Source organism: Choloepus didactylus, chromosome 8 (assembly GCF_015220235.1).
Source record: "Choloepus didactylus isolate mChoDid1 chromosome 8, mChoDid1.pri, whole genome shotgun sequence".
In the NCBI taxonomy this organism is placed as follows: domain Eukaryota; kingdom Metazoa; phylum Chordata; class Mammalia; order Pilosa; family Megalonychidae; genus Choloepus; species Choloepus didactylus.
The window spans coordinates 30,825,365-30,843,389 of NC_051314.1; the positions used below are offsets into that span (position 1 = coordinate 30,825,365).

The 18,025-nt window shown below is 34.3% G+C and overlaps 1 protein-coding gene across 14 annotated transcripts in view; it reads right to left on the reverse strand.

Annotated features, from left to right (window-relative positions):
* The window catches only part of APAF1 (apoptotic peptidase activating factor 1), a 110,257-nt gene that overhangs the window by 62,817 nt on the left and 29,415 nt on the right, over nucleotides 1-18,025 (reverse strand). For 8 of the 14 annotated variants that reach the window (XR_005218242.1, XR_005218243.1, XR_005218244.1 and 5 more), the window contains 9 exons: nucleotides 16,209-16,321; nucleotides 15,981-16,112; nucleotides 13,968-14,206; nucleotides 13,400-13,567; nucleotides 12,513-12,644; nucleotides 9,430-9,543; nucleotides 8,774-8,958; nucleotides 3,040-3,166; nucleotides 830-955 (listed from right to left, as the gene is read on the reverse strand). Coding sequence is in view for 9 of the 14 variants with exons in the window: in XM_037845284.1 (XP_037701212.1) it covers nucleotides 830-955; nucleotides 3,040-3,166; nucleotides 8,774-8,958; nucleotides 9,430-9,543; nucleotides 12,513-12,644; nucleotides 13,400-13,567; nucleotides 13,968-14,206; nucleotides 15,981-16,112; nucleotides 16,209-16,321 (1,336 nt within the window). In the remaining 5 variants the exon portion in view is untranslated. Of the gene's footprint in view, nucleotides 1-829; nucleotides 956-3,038; nucleotides 3,167-8,672; nucleotides 8,959-9,429; nucleotides 9,544-10,830; nucleotides 11,684-12,512; nucleotides 12,645-13,399; nucleotides 13,568-13,967; nucleotides 14,207-15,980; nucleotides 16,113-16,208; nucleotides 16,322-18,025 lie in introns of those variants that run through there. The other 6 variants (XM_037845288.1, XM_037845287.1, XR_005218245.1 and 3 more) reach the window with 6 other exon arrangements.

The window sequence follows — 18,025 nt, forward strand, 5'->3', positions numbered from 1 at the left end:
CTAATCTACTAAGAAGTAGATTTTTTCAAAGGTCTCAATTTAGTCTGGACACTCCATAGCCCTCTTCAAGTGGGTGAAAACTCCAGGAAAACCCCCAAGCCAACTTTCTTGCTCCCAGGTTCATCAAGGCCCATCCTTCCGAGCCAGGTTCAGTACTCTATAACTTCCTTTCATAAAAAGCCTGAAACAAAGTTCCCTCTCCATGTATCACTGATAAAACATCCCTCAAGTCTTCAGTTTCTTTAAATGCCATGTCAGTATAAATGCTCTGGCCAAAAGCCAAATTTAGGGACAAGAGACAAGAAAGCAACATTAACAAACATATAAATTACCCTTGGTTTACTTTTTTCCTCTCTTTATTTTTTAGACCATTAACCTAGTTGTTGCTCACCCAGGTTTTGCACTGAATAAAGGCCAATTCAGAAAAGGAAAATAAACCTGGGTTGCCTTTCACAAATCATATATTTTATAACAGGAGTCCAATCTCAGACAATAATGTGTGCAGCAATACTCTGATTATAATGCACTCAAAGACATTAACTGATAATTAACTCATAGACTCTTCCATAAATGGCAAGCTAATTCATTAATTTGTAACTGTTCTTCCCTACCGTCTCAAGCATAAGAACTTAGGAATTTTTGCTAATGCTTAAAAATAAAGAACTTTCAGACAATGTTAATATACAATGGATAAAACTGATTTGCCTCAAATTAGAAGGTCAGCAGACAAGAGTCCTTTTACCCTAGTCCTCACTTATCCTAGTCCCTCTATTAAGGAAAAAGAAAATGAATTCTGTGATTACAACTCAGGAGGAAAATATTTTCTTACCTTCACTTTTTTATCCGCTGAGCAGGTTGCTATAAATCTGTCATCTGGAGAGAAGGCACAGCAAAGCACTTCATCTTCGTGAGCCTTGATTTCTAGAAGTTTCTCTCCTGTTTCAGCTTTGAACACCTGAACAAGCAACAACAGAATCTTTTAACTATAAACCACTTAACCACAGGCTACCACTTGATAAAAACTTTCTTTAAAAGATCTTAATCTGTGTTATTTTGCAAAACAGAAATGAACATTGGCAAAGACAGTCCAAAAGCCAGAATTTGTATGCCTTAACATAAGTAGATAACTAGCCATTGTTAATTGTTTGTAAATATCAATAAAAAGAAGTGGCAGATAGTTCATTTAAACAACCTAAACACATGGAGCCTAGAATAGGGAATGAGATCTTATAATTTTAATACAGCTTAACGTAATACCCTGATACATTCCAGAGTATGTTGGACAGATAATAAAAATGTATTTGCAAAGTCCCTTGAGGGACTGGAGAAAAAACATGGAACTATTAAACTTTCTCACCTGGGAAATTCTTGATCCTCTCTCAAGCATTAGGGACTCCCAATTTAATAAGCCAAGCCCTCAATCTTGAGGCCTGCTCTTATGAAACTTATTTCTGTAAGGGGAAGCTAAGCCTACCTATAATTAAGCCTAGGAGGCACCCTCAGAGAACCTCTGTGGTTGCTCAGATGTGGCCTCTCTCTGAGCCAAACTCTGCAAATAAACTCATTACCCTCCCCTTTACCTGAGACACGACTACCAGGGATGTAAGTCTCCCTGGCAACGTGGGACATGACTCCCAGGATGAGCCTGGCCCTGGTATCAAGGGATTGACCATGCCTTCTTGACCCATAGTGGGAAAAGAAATGTAACAAAATACAGTTTCAGTGGCTAAGAGATTTCAAATAGAGTTGAGAGCTCATTCTGGAAGCTCTTATGCAAGCTTCTGCCAGATATTACAAATTGCCACAGTATGTCAAGCCCCAACCAACAGTATTCCTGAAAATCCTAAAGAAAATCCAGGATTCTAAGGCTCTATAAAAATTTTACTTATTAAGTTTATTTTCCAGAAACTTAAAGCCTCCAGATTGTTCCTATGCCAGATAAGCCCTGAAATGTAGAGATATCAGTGTCTCCCAGAACATCAACCAGTTGAATTCCCCTATCCCATAATGTCGACCCCCCTTTTCAATATGAAGAACAGTCATTGCCCAAATATTCCTGAAGACTGAGAAATGAGAGGGAGGAGTTGTAACAGAAAAGTTAGTATTTAACAAATGATTATTACTACTGAATCATTATATAGATATTTCTTTTTAGTTTCTAGTGTATTAAAAGAGCCAGAAAGGAAACACCTGAAATTGTGGAACTATATCCCATAACATGCTTTGAAATTTGCTCTATTTCAAATTAAACTGTACTTCAAAATCTATCACTTTTCTGTATATACATTTCACAATAAAAAATGTTTAAAAAAAAGAAGAGGCAGAGTATTTTGGCAAATTCTTAACAACCAAAAGGAAATGTTTCATTCAATATCTTTCTTTGCAGGACTTAGAAGTCAAAACTAATAAACTACACGGTGTACAGATATACAAAGCATATATAGAAAGGTATGCAGTCACAATTCTACAAAGACTAAAACTATCCAAAATATTAAAATTTTAACTAATTTAATCCTGTTTTCTTCAAAATCAAAAGGTAGAGCATGAATGTAAAAAAAAAGTATTCATTTGTGTTTTCTGGAAAACAAATGAGAACTTAAAGAAAATTTCTTAAAGTACCTTGGGAAATAATCTAATCCAATTACCATTTACAGTCAGTAATCTATGCCTGACCCTTTCATAAAAATAGATATTTAATCACTGGTTTTTTAATCAAAGCCCTGGTCATTATGCTATGAATTCTTCTGTCTTTTAACAATCATCATTTCCTCCTTACCCTTAGCTGGCACATAGATGATGAATAATTGAGTGGCAGGGTATTAAGGCACTTCTATGTGTCATGGCAAGTTTAGAGTTATGGAAACAAATAGACTTATCTATAAATCTCTAGTGAAAGCTTTCATAAAGCATTTAAGAGCTTTCCATTTCTCTGCTATTTCTAATGTGCAATATTTGTGAATTTTAGGATTTAAATATATTCCAATCTGCAAAGTATTAGGTACATGCCTCTTTCAGTTTTTATTAAGAGATATGTTTTACCTGTAAGGTTTTATCAGCTCCACAAGAAGCTATTCTCTGACCGTCCTCAGAAAAGCAGGCATGGTAAACAGCATCTGTATGGGGGCGGACAACTAAGCGAGAGAGATTCTTGATGTTTTTTTTGTTTCTAAACAAAAGGAAAAAATGAACAGAAACCCAATAAACGAAAGTAAATGTAATTATTTTCTTTCAGTAAAAAAAAAAAGGAATAAACTGTCTTTTAACTTATAGTCATTTTTCCAAAAATACAAAATTCTCAAAATTAAATTATCAACATGTAAATGATGGACCATAGAACACCTGAAGTAAAAAACATAATGTTACCCTATACTGAGCAACCTATCATTTGTTATAAATGTCACTGGATTGGAAAAAATCTAATAAAGTACTTGTCACTTTCTATTTTCTTTTGATATATCAATAATGATAATCTATGCAAAGAAAACATTATTTAAGGATATCCCTCAAAAAATCCCCATATCTTTTAAAAAGAAAGAAGCCATAAGCAAATTGAAACTCATTTCTTAACTAAAGTATGACACTACACCCACCATTATGATGATGCACTTTAAAACTGCTTCTCAAATTACAATTATTCAGACATAGAGGAAAAAAGACAAAGCAATATCATTTTTTTCATATCTTAATCTACTGAATAGCAACTGTTCCACCAGTATAAATATTAAATTATTTCTCATGGGCTTAAGGGTAAAGGAATTTAATGTGTGCGGGACACTGTTATCGAGTTCCGACTTGGCGGGCCTGGGCCAAGGGAACTGATCAGCCCCTAGGAAAGGTAGTGGGGCACGGGTGGTAGCGCCCTCCACGGCCCCCCGGGCCTGAGAAAGTGGAGCCGAATGCAGGCCCCATTTCCTCACCCCAAAGTACAACCGTTGGGGAGGGCTTGCCGGAGAACACCCCCCCCCCCCCCCCCGTGCCTTACCCGCACCCTCCACCCTCTTCGTTACCGGAGCAACTCCCGCCCCTTTTCAAACAACCTCCGCGCCCTCTCAGAACCAATCCAAGCCTTCAACCCCTACAGCTACCCCGCCCTCTAAACCGCCCGATATAAGCTTGTACTCTCCCCTAATAAACTCTCTTGGCTTCTTCACCCTCAAAGAAACGTGTCCCGCCTGTTCCTTCTCGCCGCCCTCCACACCTTGCACGCCACCGCCGGGGACCGGGCCCAGTCCCCCGCCTCGCCCTCGCCTCCGGGAAAGAGCCCCCGCCGCCGGTACCCTCCAAGCAATCCCGAGAGCCTAGGATTTAGCAACCGGCCGCCACCCCCCCCCAGACGAGTCAACTGCGACCGCAAATGTGTACTTAAAACGAGAGAAAATATTATGAGTGTTAACATTTCACATACATGCACCTCAGTCAACTCTTTGCCTGTGAGTACAAGAAAATCTGTAAAGGGTATTATGCTTATTCTAAGAGTCAAAGATTTGTAGTCACAGACCTAAAAACCAACCCCTTTTGTACCACTTATTTGTGCAAACTCAGGCAAATTACTGAACCTAGTAAGTTTTCATTTCTTTGTATGCAAAATGGGGGTAATGAAAACTTCTCTAAATAGCCCCTGGCAAATAAAGGGACCACTGTTATTACTCTTTAAAAAAACTAACTACCCACAAGACAGGCCAAATGATAAAAGGAAACTTGACCCTGTCCAAAAAGTATTAAAATTAACTAAATGAGATAATAATAATAAAATAACACCTAAAATATAAGAAGTAAAGTGATAAAAGCCTGGGAGAACAGAAAAGTTATTAGCAAGATTCAGATGATTCAAATTTTAAAATACTTTCCCCCCCTTAATTTATCTACACAATAGCTCAAAAAAAGCTCAAGAGTTGTCACATTGTGACTTGTCACAATGATGGGTATATAGAAGGTCAAAAGAATTAGAAAAATGAAGAAATGAGTGAATGAACAATTTCTCTGAAAGTTGAAAATCAATTAAATTTAATCTTATACAAATCTAAATTTTTCTACAGTGAGGAAAGAAAAGCTTTCTAGTACTGAAATAAGGCATTCTTTGAATATGACTGGCCAAACCCAGATTAAAAAAATATATAGTTATAGATGACTTAATAATTCTACGAGAGAACATCACAAGTTGAAATCCTGTTGATACAAGGGGAGAAAAGAAACAGCAAGAAAAAGTAAAAATAACAAACTCAACAATTCATAAGAGAATAAGAAATAAACCTATGCCCATTTGATTATCAGACCAAGTATTAAGATTCTACTTCAGCCACTAACTAAAATATGAATTTATTCAATCTTCTAAGGCTTCTATTAAATACTAACTATATGGATCAAGCAATGTGCTAATGCTATTCTTAATAACAAGTTATATTTACTGAGCACTTTCTATGAGCTAGGTACTGTTCTAAGAACTATTTGTCTGTGTATATGTTTTTATACACGCACTCATTAAATCCTCACAATAATGCTATAAAATAACATTGTTAATCAAGAAAAGTTGAATAACGTGCCCCTAACAATACACAACCAATAAATAGCAAAGCTGAAAACTGCACCCAAGCAGTCTAGAACCACTCTGTTATTCTAACCTCCAAACTATTATATTATATACTATATGGGCTAGCATGGGAGAAAAACAAGTAAAAAGAGAATCACCATCAAGTGTGACAAATGCTATGATATGGGTAAACAAGGAATACTCAAGAACACATATCTAACCCACTCTCAATGAGTTATGTCACTTGCCAGGAAAAGTGAAAACTCCACTTTCCAAGAAAGTGCCAAAAATGGTTAACTCTGGGAAATGGGAAGGTGAGAGAAAAAAATGATTATTTTATATCCCTCTAAAATTGTTATTTTTTTCAATCAGGAATATGTATTACTTTCAAAATAAAAATGAAACCGACAAAAATTTAACACATTTGGTTAACTTAAAAAAAAAGAAAAAAAGCTACCACCTCCAACTTAACCCAAATTACAGAAACTCAAATGTTTGTTAAACAGAATTGAATTGAGGGACAATTCAAATTTGAAGAAACCAAACGACGACAACCTGCTTTATTTGAAAAGAGGGCCCTAGATCGTAAAGATCACAGATACCAACCTGGAGTCAATCTACATGTAAATCATCCATGTGAAAAAACTACCGTTCATACCTATTATTTCAAGTTATAAGAGAAAAATAGCACCTTAAAACCACATGGAAAATAAATTCAACAGATCCAGGGTTTGAATCCCATTCAGCACACCATGTGAATTTAGTCAAGCCCCAACATCTCCATGCCTCAATTTTCACATTTGTAAAATAGGACAAATAATATCTACCTTACAAGTTTTTGAAGATTAAATGGAATAACATAAATAAGCACAATGTATAAGGGATATTAAAAAGACAATAGTTTAACCTTTCCTTTTTACAGTAATTGATAAGATCAAGGTAAGAGCAAGAGTGAATAACCTTTTAGGAAACAGAAGAACTCAGTATTCAATAGAAGTCTAATTTTAGGGCTGACTTGTGCAAGGCAAAGTGATAATCTCATTTAAATCTTCACAAAAATAGTACTTAACTCAAAGGATTGTTATCACCATTTCACATACAAGAAAGGAGTAACATGTAACTTGTTCAAGATCACAAACTATTAGGTTTTAGAACTGAGACTCAAACCCAGGTATGTCTTCAATTAGAGATACAAATGAAGCTGATCTGGTTAGGACTAAGGCAACTCAGATAAAGAGTAAAGGATGATATTGACTGTGTTTTAAAACCGCAATTTCTGTGTGAGACCAAAGGAAGAGATGTTTATTTGTGCAAAATTTATATTTTGTGTAGCACACTATCTAGTTTAATTTGTATGGTCAGTTTACTCCAACACCATAATTGCATGGAACCTTGAATAGGGAGTGAGACCTTTTCGGTTTGTACAGGTTAGTGTGATGCCCCGATACATCCCGGAGTAATCTGAGCAGAGAATAAAAAAGTATTTGCAAAGCCCCCTTGAGGGACTGGGGGAAAATGTGGAAACATTACATATTAATGTTAACTTTCCCCAGCTAGGGAATTCCTGATACTCTTACAAGCACCAAGGACTATCAATTTAATAGGCCAAGCTCTCAATCTTGGAACTTGTCCTTATGAAACGTTTCCTGCAAAGGAGAAGCTAAGCCGACTTATAATTATGCCTACGAGTCACCCCTAGAGAACCTCTTTTGTTGCTCAGATGTGGCCTCTCTCTCTCTAAGCCAACTCTGCAGGTAAACTCATTGTCCCCCCCCACCTACATGGGACAGGACTCCCAAAGATGTAAATCTCCCTGGCAACATGGGACATGACTCCCAGGGATAAGCCTCGCCCTGGCATCATGGGACTGAGAAAGCCTTCTTGGACCAAAGTGGGGATGAGAAATGAATCACAATAAAGTTTCAGTGGCTGAGAGATTTCAAATATTCTAGAGGTCATTTTGGAGATTATTCTTATGCATTCTATAGATATCCCTTTATAGTTTTCAGTGTATTAGAATAGCTAGAAGGAAATACCTGAAACTGTTGAACTGTAATCCAGTAGCCTTGATTCTTTTTTTATTGTGAAATATAACATACATAAAGAAAAGTGGTAACTTTCAAAGTACAATTTAACAAGTAGTTAGCAAATTTCAAAGAAGGTTATGGGTTACAGTTCTACCATATCACTTAGTTCCTTCTAGCTATTCTAATACCCTAGAAAATTAAAAAAATATATTTATATAAAGATTCGGTGTTCGTAATCCTTTGTTAAATCCTATCTTGTGTGTTGCTACCCCTCCTTCTTGTTTGATCACTGTCTCAATCTTCAGGGATATCTATCTGGGCAGTGACCACCCTAACTTGTTCATCTGAAAAGGGTGTCGACATTATGGGGAAGGGGGATGCATCTAGTTGATGTTCCTGAAGAGGCTATTGCCTCTGGATTTGGGGACTTATCTAGCATAGGAACAATCTGAAGGATTTAAGTTTATGAAAAATAAACTTAGTAAGTGAAACTTTTATAGAGTCTCACGTAGGGAACTAGGTACTCTTTAGTATTTTCAGGACTACTGTTGATTAGGGCTTGGCTTACTGTGCAGTAGCCTTGATTCTTGAAGATGATTGTATAACTATATAGCTTTTATGGTGCAACTGTGTAATTGTGAAAACCTTGCAACTGACTCCCTTTATCCAGTGTATGAACAGATGAGTAAGAAAATAAAGACAAAAAATAACTAAATAATCAAGGGGGGTAAGGGGCATAGGATGCTTTGGGTGTTCTTTTTTATTTTTTTTATTTTGGGAGAAATGAAAATGTTCAAAAATTGATTGTGATGATGAATGTAAAACTATATGATGATACCATGAACCACTGATTGTACACTTTGGACGATTACCCGGCATGCAAATATATCAATAAAATTGCATTAAAAAAAACAAACAAACCCAGGTCTGTGACTCCAAAGCCCATGATCTTCACCTCTATAGTATATTGCAAAAAAGTCAAGCATTTGACTTGCTAAAATACCTTATAGGCAAGTATCTATTTCTAAGGACTCTGAAAACATAATTATTTTCCCTATGCTTACTTCTTTGGAACTTTTCAATTAGTAAGAATGCTTATTAAAAGTTACAGCCCTTACCAAAATAGTTAAATCTTCCTGGAGTGAACTCATTCACTACCTGGAAAATAATGACATAGTTAGTGTTCAGCTCCCTTTGGTTTCTCTCCTAACCTACTTACATCCATTCCAGGTAAAGCATTCCATTATCGACCTCTTGCTTGGCCTGCAGCTTAGCTTGCTGATAAACTTCTGAGGTTTCCGGTTCACAGAGACCCAATTGCACAATATTAGGAAATGGCTGTCGTCCAAGAAGGTGCCCATTTAGAGATAAAAACTCCTGAAAATTCTCACAGACTGTGCAATCCTGTGAACAAACTGAAATCTCTTAGAAAAATAACCAGAGCCAAAATCTGACATTTTTCTCTTTCTGTGATCTTGTCGCTTTATAGGCTTAAATGAGAAATTCTCTGTATGAACTAAAACTGAAGAGCCAACCATTAGGTAACAAATATATAATGACCCTTTGTCTGAGTTTTGAAGAATAGGGTAAAAATCTCATTGTCAAAGTACTACTTTCTTAACACATTCTTTTGTTTAAAAACCACTAAACACTATACTCCCCAAATCTCAAACCTCAACCCAACTGCATTCCCAGATACCAGGTAAAAAGAAGGTATTAAGGAGGCTAGGAAGCAAAATAAATAGAATGACCCAAGATCAAAATGAGGAAAATCTCTCTTCATTCTTTCTATTCTTCTTGTTTCTATATTATATCTAGAATTAAATGTCAAAATAAGATGTTCTTCAGGCACTTATTTTTCATATTAATATATACCTTTTCATCCAATATATGCCTGTATTCCATAAATTCATGAATCAGATGAGCAGGGCCTACAAGTTCTGTTTTTGCTTTAATCCAATCCAGAGAAAACATTAAAGCACAAAGTTCCTTTAAAAAAAAAAAAAAAAAAAACTAAGATCACCAGCCTGTTAAGAAAACAAAGTAAGTGGTGAAATAAGCCAGACACAAAAAGACAAATATTGTGTGATCTCACTGATGTGAAATAATTAGAATAAGCAAACTCGCAATGTAAGAATCTAGAATATAGGTTACTAGAGGACAGGTGGGGATAGGGAATAGGAAGTTAAGGCTTAAATTGTTCAGGGCTGTCACTGCCCAGATATCCCTGAAGATTGAAAGGAGAGAAAAGGGGTAACAACAGATAAGATAGGATTTAACAAAGGATTACGAATACTGCATCTTTATATAAATTTTTTTTTAGTTTCTAGGGTATTGGATAGGCTAGAAAGAACTAACCAACATGGTGGAACTGTAACCCGTAACACGCTTTGAAATCTGCTCTATAGCTACTTCTTAAATTGTACTTTGAAAGTTATCATATTTCTCTATATACGTTTTATTTCACAATAAAAAATGTAAAAAAAAAAAAAGATTTACAGGTTTCCTATTTGGAATGATGGAAAAGTTTTGATAATGGATGGTGGTGATGGTAGCACAACACTGTGAACATAATTAATAGCACTGAAATATATAAATATCGCAATGTGATTAAAAGAGGAACTGTTAGATTTTATATATGGTAATGAATAAAATTTTTAAAATGAATGGAACTACACTACACAAACACTGAACCTTAAGTTAAACCATGGACTATAGTTAATAGTACAATTATAAAAATCTGCAATCAACAATTGTAACAAATGTTCTACAACAATGCAAGGTGTTAATAATAGAGTGGTTTATGGGATATCTGTATTTTATGCATGATTTTCCTGTAAACTCATAACTTCTCTAATACAGAAAAAAAATGTATCCTAAGAAAATAATCAGACAAATACTCTTAATCTAATTATCCATCATTGGTCTATTATAATGCAGCTATACAATGAAATAGTACACAGCTCTAAAAATTAGGTCAATCTATATAAATTGACACGGAAAGATGGCCATGAAATACAAATAAGTGAAAAAAAGCAAGTTATTAAACTATTTTTATTATGATCCCATTTCATTTAAAAGTTTGTGCATCTGAGAAGCAAAATTACCTAGAAAACTATATACAAGAGCATTAGCAATGGGATGGTGCTGATAGTAGCACAATACTGTGAATGTAATTAACAGCACTGAATTATATATTCGAAATGTAGTTAAAACAGGAAATTTTAGGTTGTCTATATGTCACTAGAATAAAGATTAAAAACAAACATAAGACTGTACAACACAGTGGACCCTAATGTAAACTATAGACTATAGTTTATAGGACAGTTATAATATTCTTTCATCAACTGTAGCAAAAGTACCACACTAATGTAAGGAGTTAATAATGGGAGGAGAATAGTATATGAGAACTCTGTATTTTCTTGAAACCTACAACTTCTCTAATAAAAAAAATAATAATAATTTAGGAAAAAAAATACCTGGCTCAAAAAAGAATCTTATACAGAATCCAATATATATAAAATAGATGAAATGGTTTAAAAAAGGGGGGGGGGGGCATTAGCAATGGTTGTGGTCTTCATTTTCTTCCTCACAGTTTTTTTTTCCTATTTTCCTATTTTTCCTTTTTTTCCCTATTTTTTTGAATGAAAATAAACCATTATCTTTCAAATCAGAAAAAAGGCTAAAAAAAATAAGAAATTGGATCCTGCCACATTATCATATGTATTAAAATGTACATAATTCCACTTCTAAAATTTTTCTAAGGAAATATTAGTGCAAAGGTGAGCAAGAATGTTTACCACAGTATAATAAGGGCAAAAAACTGAGAACAACCTTAATGTTCAATAATTAGAGTTTAAGTAAACAAGGGCACATGTATCTATTGGAATACATCATTCCAATGTAGATTATTAAATGTAAACTATATTTTGCTAGGGGAAAAAAAGCAGGCTACAAAGCAGTATCCCCATCTTTGTAACCAAAACATACCTAAGCATGGAAAAATTACTGAAAGCACAGACGTTTTTCCAAAATGTTAATATTTTTAGTATTTAGTTAGTAGTTGTGACATCAAGTACTCAGGCGTGCTGATGATTCCCAATTCTCATCTTTAATCCAGAGCTCTCCCCTGAAATCCAGATTCATATATTTAGCTGCCTACTCATTATTTCCACTCACATGTCTTAATAGCTATATCAAACTAATAGGTTCAAGACAAGTTCCTGAACAAGTTCCTGACCCACTTTCCCAAAAACCTGTTCTTCTCATAGACTTCATTCTTCCCATTCTTTCCACTGCACAGGCTTGGAATCATTTTGACTCTTCTCTTTCTCTCCTAATACATATCAAACCCATAGCAAACAATAACAATTCTACCCAGACATCATCACTTTCTCTTTAACCTGCTTTTTACTTCTGAGTACTTTCTACTCCCTGACATATAAATTTTTTTTTTCTCTGTCTCCCCCCAGAATGTAAGTACCAAGACAGCAAGGACTTTGTGCCTGTGCTATATCCTAATAATGGAAAATAGTACTAGTCCATAACAGGCACTCAATAAATACACAGAGATATACTTTTCCAATACACTTTTCTGGCCTCCACTTCCTTTCAGAGCTTAAAAACAAATCCATACTATCCATAAATGAAAGTTACTACTAAGAAGAGAGTGGTACTGTGAACAATTGACTGTACCCTTTGGATGACTGTATGGTATGTGAATATATCTCAATAAAATTGAAGTTTTTTTAGAAAACGAAGAGAGTGAATTTTTAGGAGTTTCATTTATTGCAATTCCTAAGGTAACTTTTTAAATCACAAGTAAAGGCGGGTAACAAAAACAAAAATATTTACATACAATACAATCCAATAAAAATCACATTTACTGATAAAAGAAAATCCCAATTATAGGACCAAAAGAAAGTAAAATAAAAGAATTTTTAAATGGGTCATCTTACTTTGTGCATATTGGCACTGGCCATGTGATAGGCCAGAAAGTTGTACCAGTACATACAGTCCTCCTGATCTGGTGAAAGGGGGTGGAGGTGGTGATGCCTCTGGAACTGAGTAACTATCTTCTTATGTAAATCCTGAAACCCAAATTAAACATTTCAGAGGACAGAAAAATTTCAAAGCCTAAACATCACAATAACTCTAACTTCCAAAGTTGTTAAGAAGGTACAGAGAATCTCCCCACAAGATACTTATTAATTACAAAGGAAAATAAAATAGTAACTACAGGGAGAACCTGGCACATACTACTTTAACCAAGCGATCAAAGTTACCATCGCCAATAAGACATGGACACCATATACCCCTTGATGGGATGCACTGAGAAGGGCACTAACATCATTTCTGTAGTATTCCTGCCAAAAATGTATAAACTCAACCTAATCATAGAAAGAATTAGACATATCCAAATAAAGGGGCATTCTACAAAATAATTGGCCAGTACTCTTCAAAAGTGACAAGACCGTGAAAGACAAAGACTGAAAAATTTTTACAGATTGAAAGAAAATAAATTATAACTAAGGAAAAATGGCAATTGTATGCAATATGGGATCCTGAACTGGATCTGGACCAGAAAAAGGACAATAGTGGGAAAACTGGCAAAATTCAACTGAAGTCTGTGGGTCAATTAACAATTATATAAATGTAAATTTTCTTGCTTTGATAATTCTTTATGGTTATGTAAGATGCTGACATTAGGAGAAGCTAAGTGAAGGATATAGGCATGGAACTCCCTGTACTATTTTTGCAACTTTTCTACAAGTCTAAAATTATTTCAAAATAAAAATTTTAAAAAAAAAAAAAAAAAAAAAAGAATGTACAGAGAGGCAGGTACCTGAAGCTGGCTACGATTCTTCTCTGCAAGAAAATCTACTTGAAGATCATGTAAATAATAATGAAATGACTTTCCATTACGATCACAAAATAAAAGAGACTTATTAACAAACTCTTGCAGTATGTCTTCAACTTCTTCAGTTTCCATGTCCCAGAGAATACATAACACCTAGGAATCATTTTAAGCATTTAATGTACCACAGAAATAAAATGATCAGAATTGCAGACAAAGTGTTAACACACAAAAAAATCACATCATAAAGCCCTAAATGAGAATGTCTCCATTTCATAAGATGAAGCCCAGCCATTCCTCAAGATAGAAAAGAGAAAGAGAAGTCAGACACTTTTCCAGCTTCACTAGAATCACTTTGAGAAACAGGTAACTTGTGTGTTCAACACAGCGCCCTTGATGGGAACTAAGAGCAGTGGGACTTCTAGACTCTCTAACTCCCAAGCATAGGTTTACCCTTCCAATATCCTCTATAACAAAATCATCAGTACTATATGAAAGGTTAAATGCTATAAATACCCAATGACCAGGATCTAAAGATTGTTGGTCTGTCTTTTACCTTCGTAGGCACTTTAACATCCTTCTGCAGGATGGAAAGATCTGTATAATAATCCTTGATGTCTTCTCTGAGCATTTCAACACTTATAGACATGGCTTCATCCAGAGCCTCATAATCATAAGATGAAGATTTCCTAATTCTCTTAAATTGCTTGTTCTGAAGTTGCCTGAGGTAGTATTCCCAGCGATTGGGAAAATCACGTAAAAGTGCACCAATTAAAGACACTACAAGAGGAGAACCTAAGGGAAAAAAAATGGAGTTACTGTGTTAATACTATCTTATTTTTAAATTACAACTAACATAAGAATCAACTTATTCTTAGGAAATAATTTCTTCTGCATGTTATCTGAAGCCTTAAAGTATTTATAATTCTTGGGTTCACTTCTAGGCATTTATTCTAAGAAAATCATTAGAAATAAGAAAGATTTCATTTAAAGACATTCTTCACGGAATTATTTAACATAATGACTAGTGTTAAACAATGTAAACATGTCCAACAGTATGGAAATGGTTGAATAAGTTAAGGTATATCACAACATTATGCCACCACTAAACGTGGTTTTCAAAAATATTTAATGACATGGGAGAATGCTCATGATTATATTATAAGTTTTACATATCCAAAAAACACTGGAAGAAGTACTCTGATGATGTTAATAATTATCAGACTATGGATAATTTTATTTTTAATTTACACAAATTTTTTAATGTTTTAAAATGGACCATTATAGTGAATCCAAATCAAGTATTTTTTCTAAGTTTTAGCTTTTTAAAAAATAGTTAATTACCTCAAATATGAAATAATTGGAATTAGTAAACTTGTAGAGTCAGAAAATAAAATACAGGTTTAGCAGGGGCTGAATTGGGATAGGGAACAGGCAGTTAATGCTTAACTGGTTGGTTCAGAATTTCTGTTGGGGTGATGGAAAAGTTTTGGTAGTGGATGGTGGTGACAGTAGCACAACACTGTGAATGTAATTAACATTAATTAATTATATATTTGAATGTAGTTCAAATGGGATATTTTAGGTTATATAAATGGTACTAGAATAAAAATTTTAAAAAACAACATAGGACTATACAATATAAACAGTGAACTCTAATGCAAACCATGGGCTTTTAGTTAATAATACAATCATAATAGTATTCTTTTATCAGCTGTAACAAAACTACAACACTAACGCAAAGTGTCAACAATGGGAGATGGGAGGGTAAATGGGAACTCGGCATTTTCTGCATGATTTTTCTGTAAACCTATAACTTCTCTAATAAAAATAAAATTATTTTAAAAAAATAAGTCAATTACCTCAAAACCAAGTATCTATTTGATGGCAGAAAGAAAAATAAGAAAGTATTTCTAAGCATAACAATAGAATAATCTTAAGAATTGATAGATTTAACTACATAAAAAATTTTAATCTGTCAAAAAAATATCAAAAATGAAATTAAAAGGTACCCTAAACACTGGGAAAAAAAATATTTGAAAATATATAACAAAGAGTTAATACCTTCAATATTTAAAGAGTGCCTATAAAGAAATTAAAAATATATCCCAAACAAAAAGTGACTCAAGGATAATCTCTTAAAATGTAAATCTCCAATAAACAAGTGAAAAGTTTAACTTCACTAATAAAAAATGCAAATTATGCAGACAGTACCAGTTTTCACTTATCAAATTAGAACAATGATTTCATAAAATCCGCCTGAAAAATTAAAAGATCTCTCACTATATTTTTTACTCTTTGACAACAACAGAGGTCACGTCTTCATCTGACCCCTCTTGCTAGCAAGAACTCTATCATATTATAGGTGTTCATTAAATATTTTTTAATAAATGAATGAATACCAAAAAATCTTGTATCCATTTAAAGAATCAGGTAAAAACCTAAAATACTACATCTCCTAGAAAAGTATTTAGAGGTTCGTGTGGTAAATTATCATAATCATCAGCTTAATTTACAAAAGGTGAATTAATACCCCTATTGCCCCCTCATACAAAACAAATAACTATACCTTTACATTCTTTTATAATACTATGAGCTTGTTCTGGCAAATCTGCTTTTTTCATATTAACAAAAAGTGATAAAATTTCAAGTCCTTTTTCTTTTCCTAAGCCACTCTCCACAGGAACTACAAACTTAGGACCTGCAATAAAATCACAAGACATGTAAGTATATCACATATTTAAATATAATTGTATTAAAATATAAAGGTACCCAAAAGCAAATTAATAATCCTTACCCGTTACTGAATCTGTAACACTCTTGTCTCTGGTTGTAAGAAGAATCTGACAGTGATTATCAAAAGCTTTTAACACCCAAGGATCCCAAACATCATCCAAGATCAAGAGAGACCTAATAAAAAAAACAAGCAAGCAAACAAACAAACAAAAAAAAACCCACTGTAACAAGCTTCTTTTTAAAAAAGATAATGCCACCGGTATCTTTTCAAATCTAAAAAATAAGGAAAAAAAAAAAAGAATAGATTTATGACGTACTTTTTCTTTGCTTATCCCTTTCCCAATATGCTGATGCAAATAAGGGAGAAAAATTAGACCTTACCCTCCCCACACCCCAATCAATACCTATTAAAATTAAGAGCCCTACAAAAAGAGTACCGTGTATACCATGTAAGTATTAGTAGTTCATTAGTTCAGCCATCACTTACCGAGAGCCTAAAAAGAAATATCCAACTAATGGGATATTAAGCATGAAAACCAAATTGGAACTGAGCTCAGGTTAGAATTAGGAGGAATCATGTAACACTAATGGAATCTGATCATTTTTGACCTTAAAAAACTGGCAATTTTATAAGATCCAACCAAATAGAATGCATTAAGAAGAAAAATAACTTATCATTTGGTACACTAACAGGTTTTTTCACCCAGGAAATCTATTTGTTTGTTCATAATGACGAAGTACCTCTGTGCCAATTCCTGACTGGTTTCTCCAAGAACATTTTTAAACTCACCAGAATAGATGGAGAAAAAATATAACTAAAACCTGATAGCATAATTATACTAACATGCTACTTCTGTATACTACAAAAAACAACTCTAGGTACATATACAGGCTGGCAAACTGCAAAAGCACAAATCAAAAAGATGATAACAGAGAAACAAAATGACTGGCTTTATAAGCCATGGTCTTATACATTTGATAGTGGTTGCAGTATTTTCCCGAATAAAAGTTACTTTTATTTTCCCAAAGAATGGAAGTAGGGTTAGAGAAAAATAACTGAGCAAAGAAAAGGGAATGGTCTCAAATCTTTTCTCTCCAGGAAAATGGTTACCAGTGACAATTAAAAGAGGGAGAGAGACTATGGAAGGGTCTGAAGGAGAAACAAAGAAAGAAGATTGCCTTCTGCAGTGGGAATGCATCAGAATCAACTAGGAGCGATTTTTCCAAAAATTATTCCCTTCCCCACAATATTCTAGTATTAACCTTCTTAGCAATTTGAAAATCACTGCCATACTCAGTCACTGCTGCATATGAATGTGTACTGCACCCACAGGTGCACTGGGGCATAAAAAAAAAGTGCAGGGTGACTACCTAGTTCTCTTTCAGTACCTGTAATGCTCCCAGTGCATGCTTTATTCATCTGTGTACCTGTAGCACTTGGCCCAGAACCTGCTCAATGTTGGGTAAATGAGCACATGAAAGAATGACTGCCACATCACTGAAACTGCTGACTTAGTCTCAGGTTATACTCGTAACACAAGCAGCAACTAACCTGCTGTCTCCCTTTTGGCTAATGAAAACTGAAATAGTTGATAATGGTGCCTGACACATAACTATGGCAGTAATATTTATTAAATTAATTGATTATTGAAAGAATACACAAACTCTTGAAGTACATGAAACAATAAGAATTATATTTATACCTCTAAAAACATAGGACAATCCTACCAGAAGGGTGCCATTAAAATATCCTTCCTGACAGCCTTTTACCAGTTACCTACATTTATTCTCTCTCCTGTTCTATGTTAAGTCATCAGAAATAATGGATACAAGATAAGGAGCTTATACTTTCTAGCAAAGAAATATTACCTACTCAAG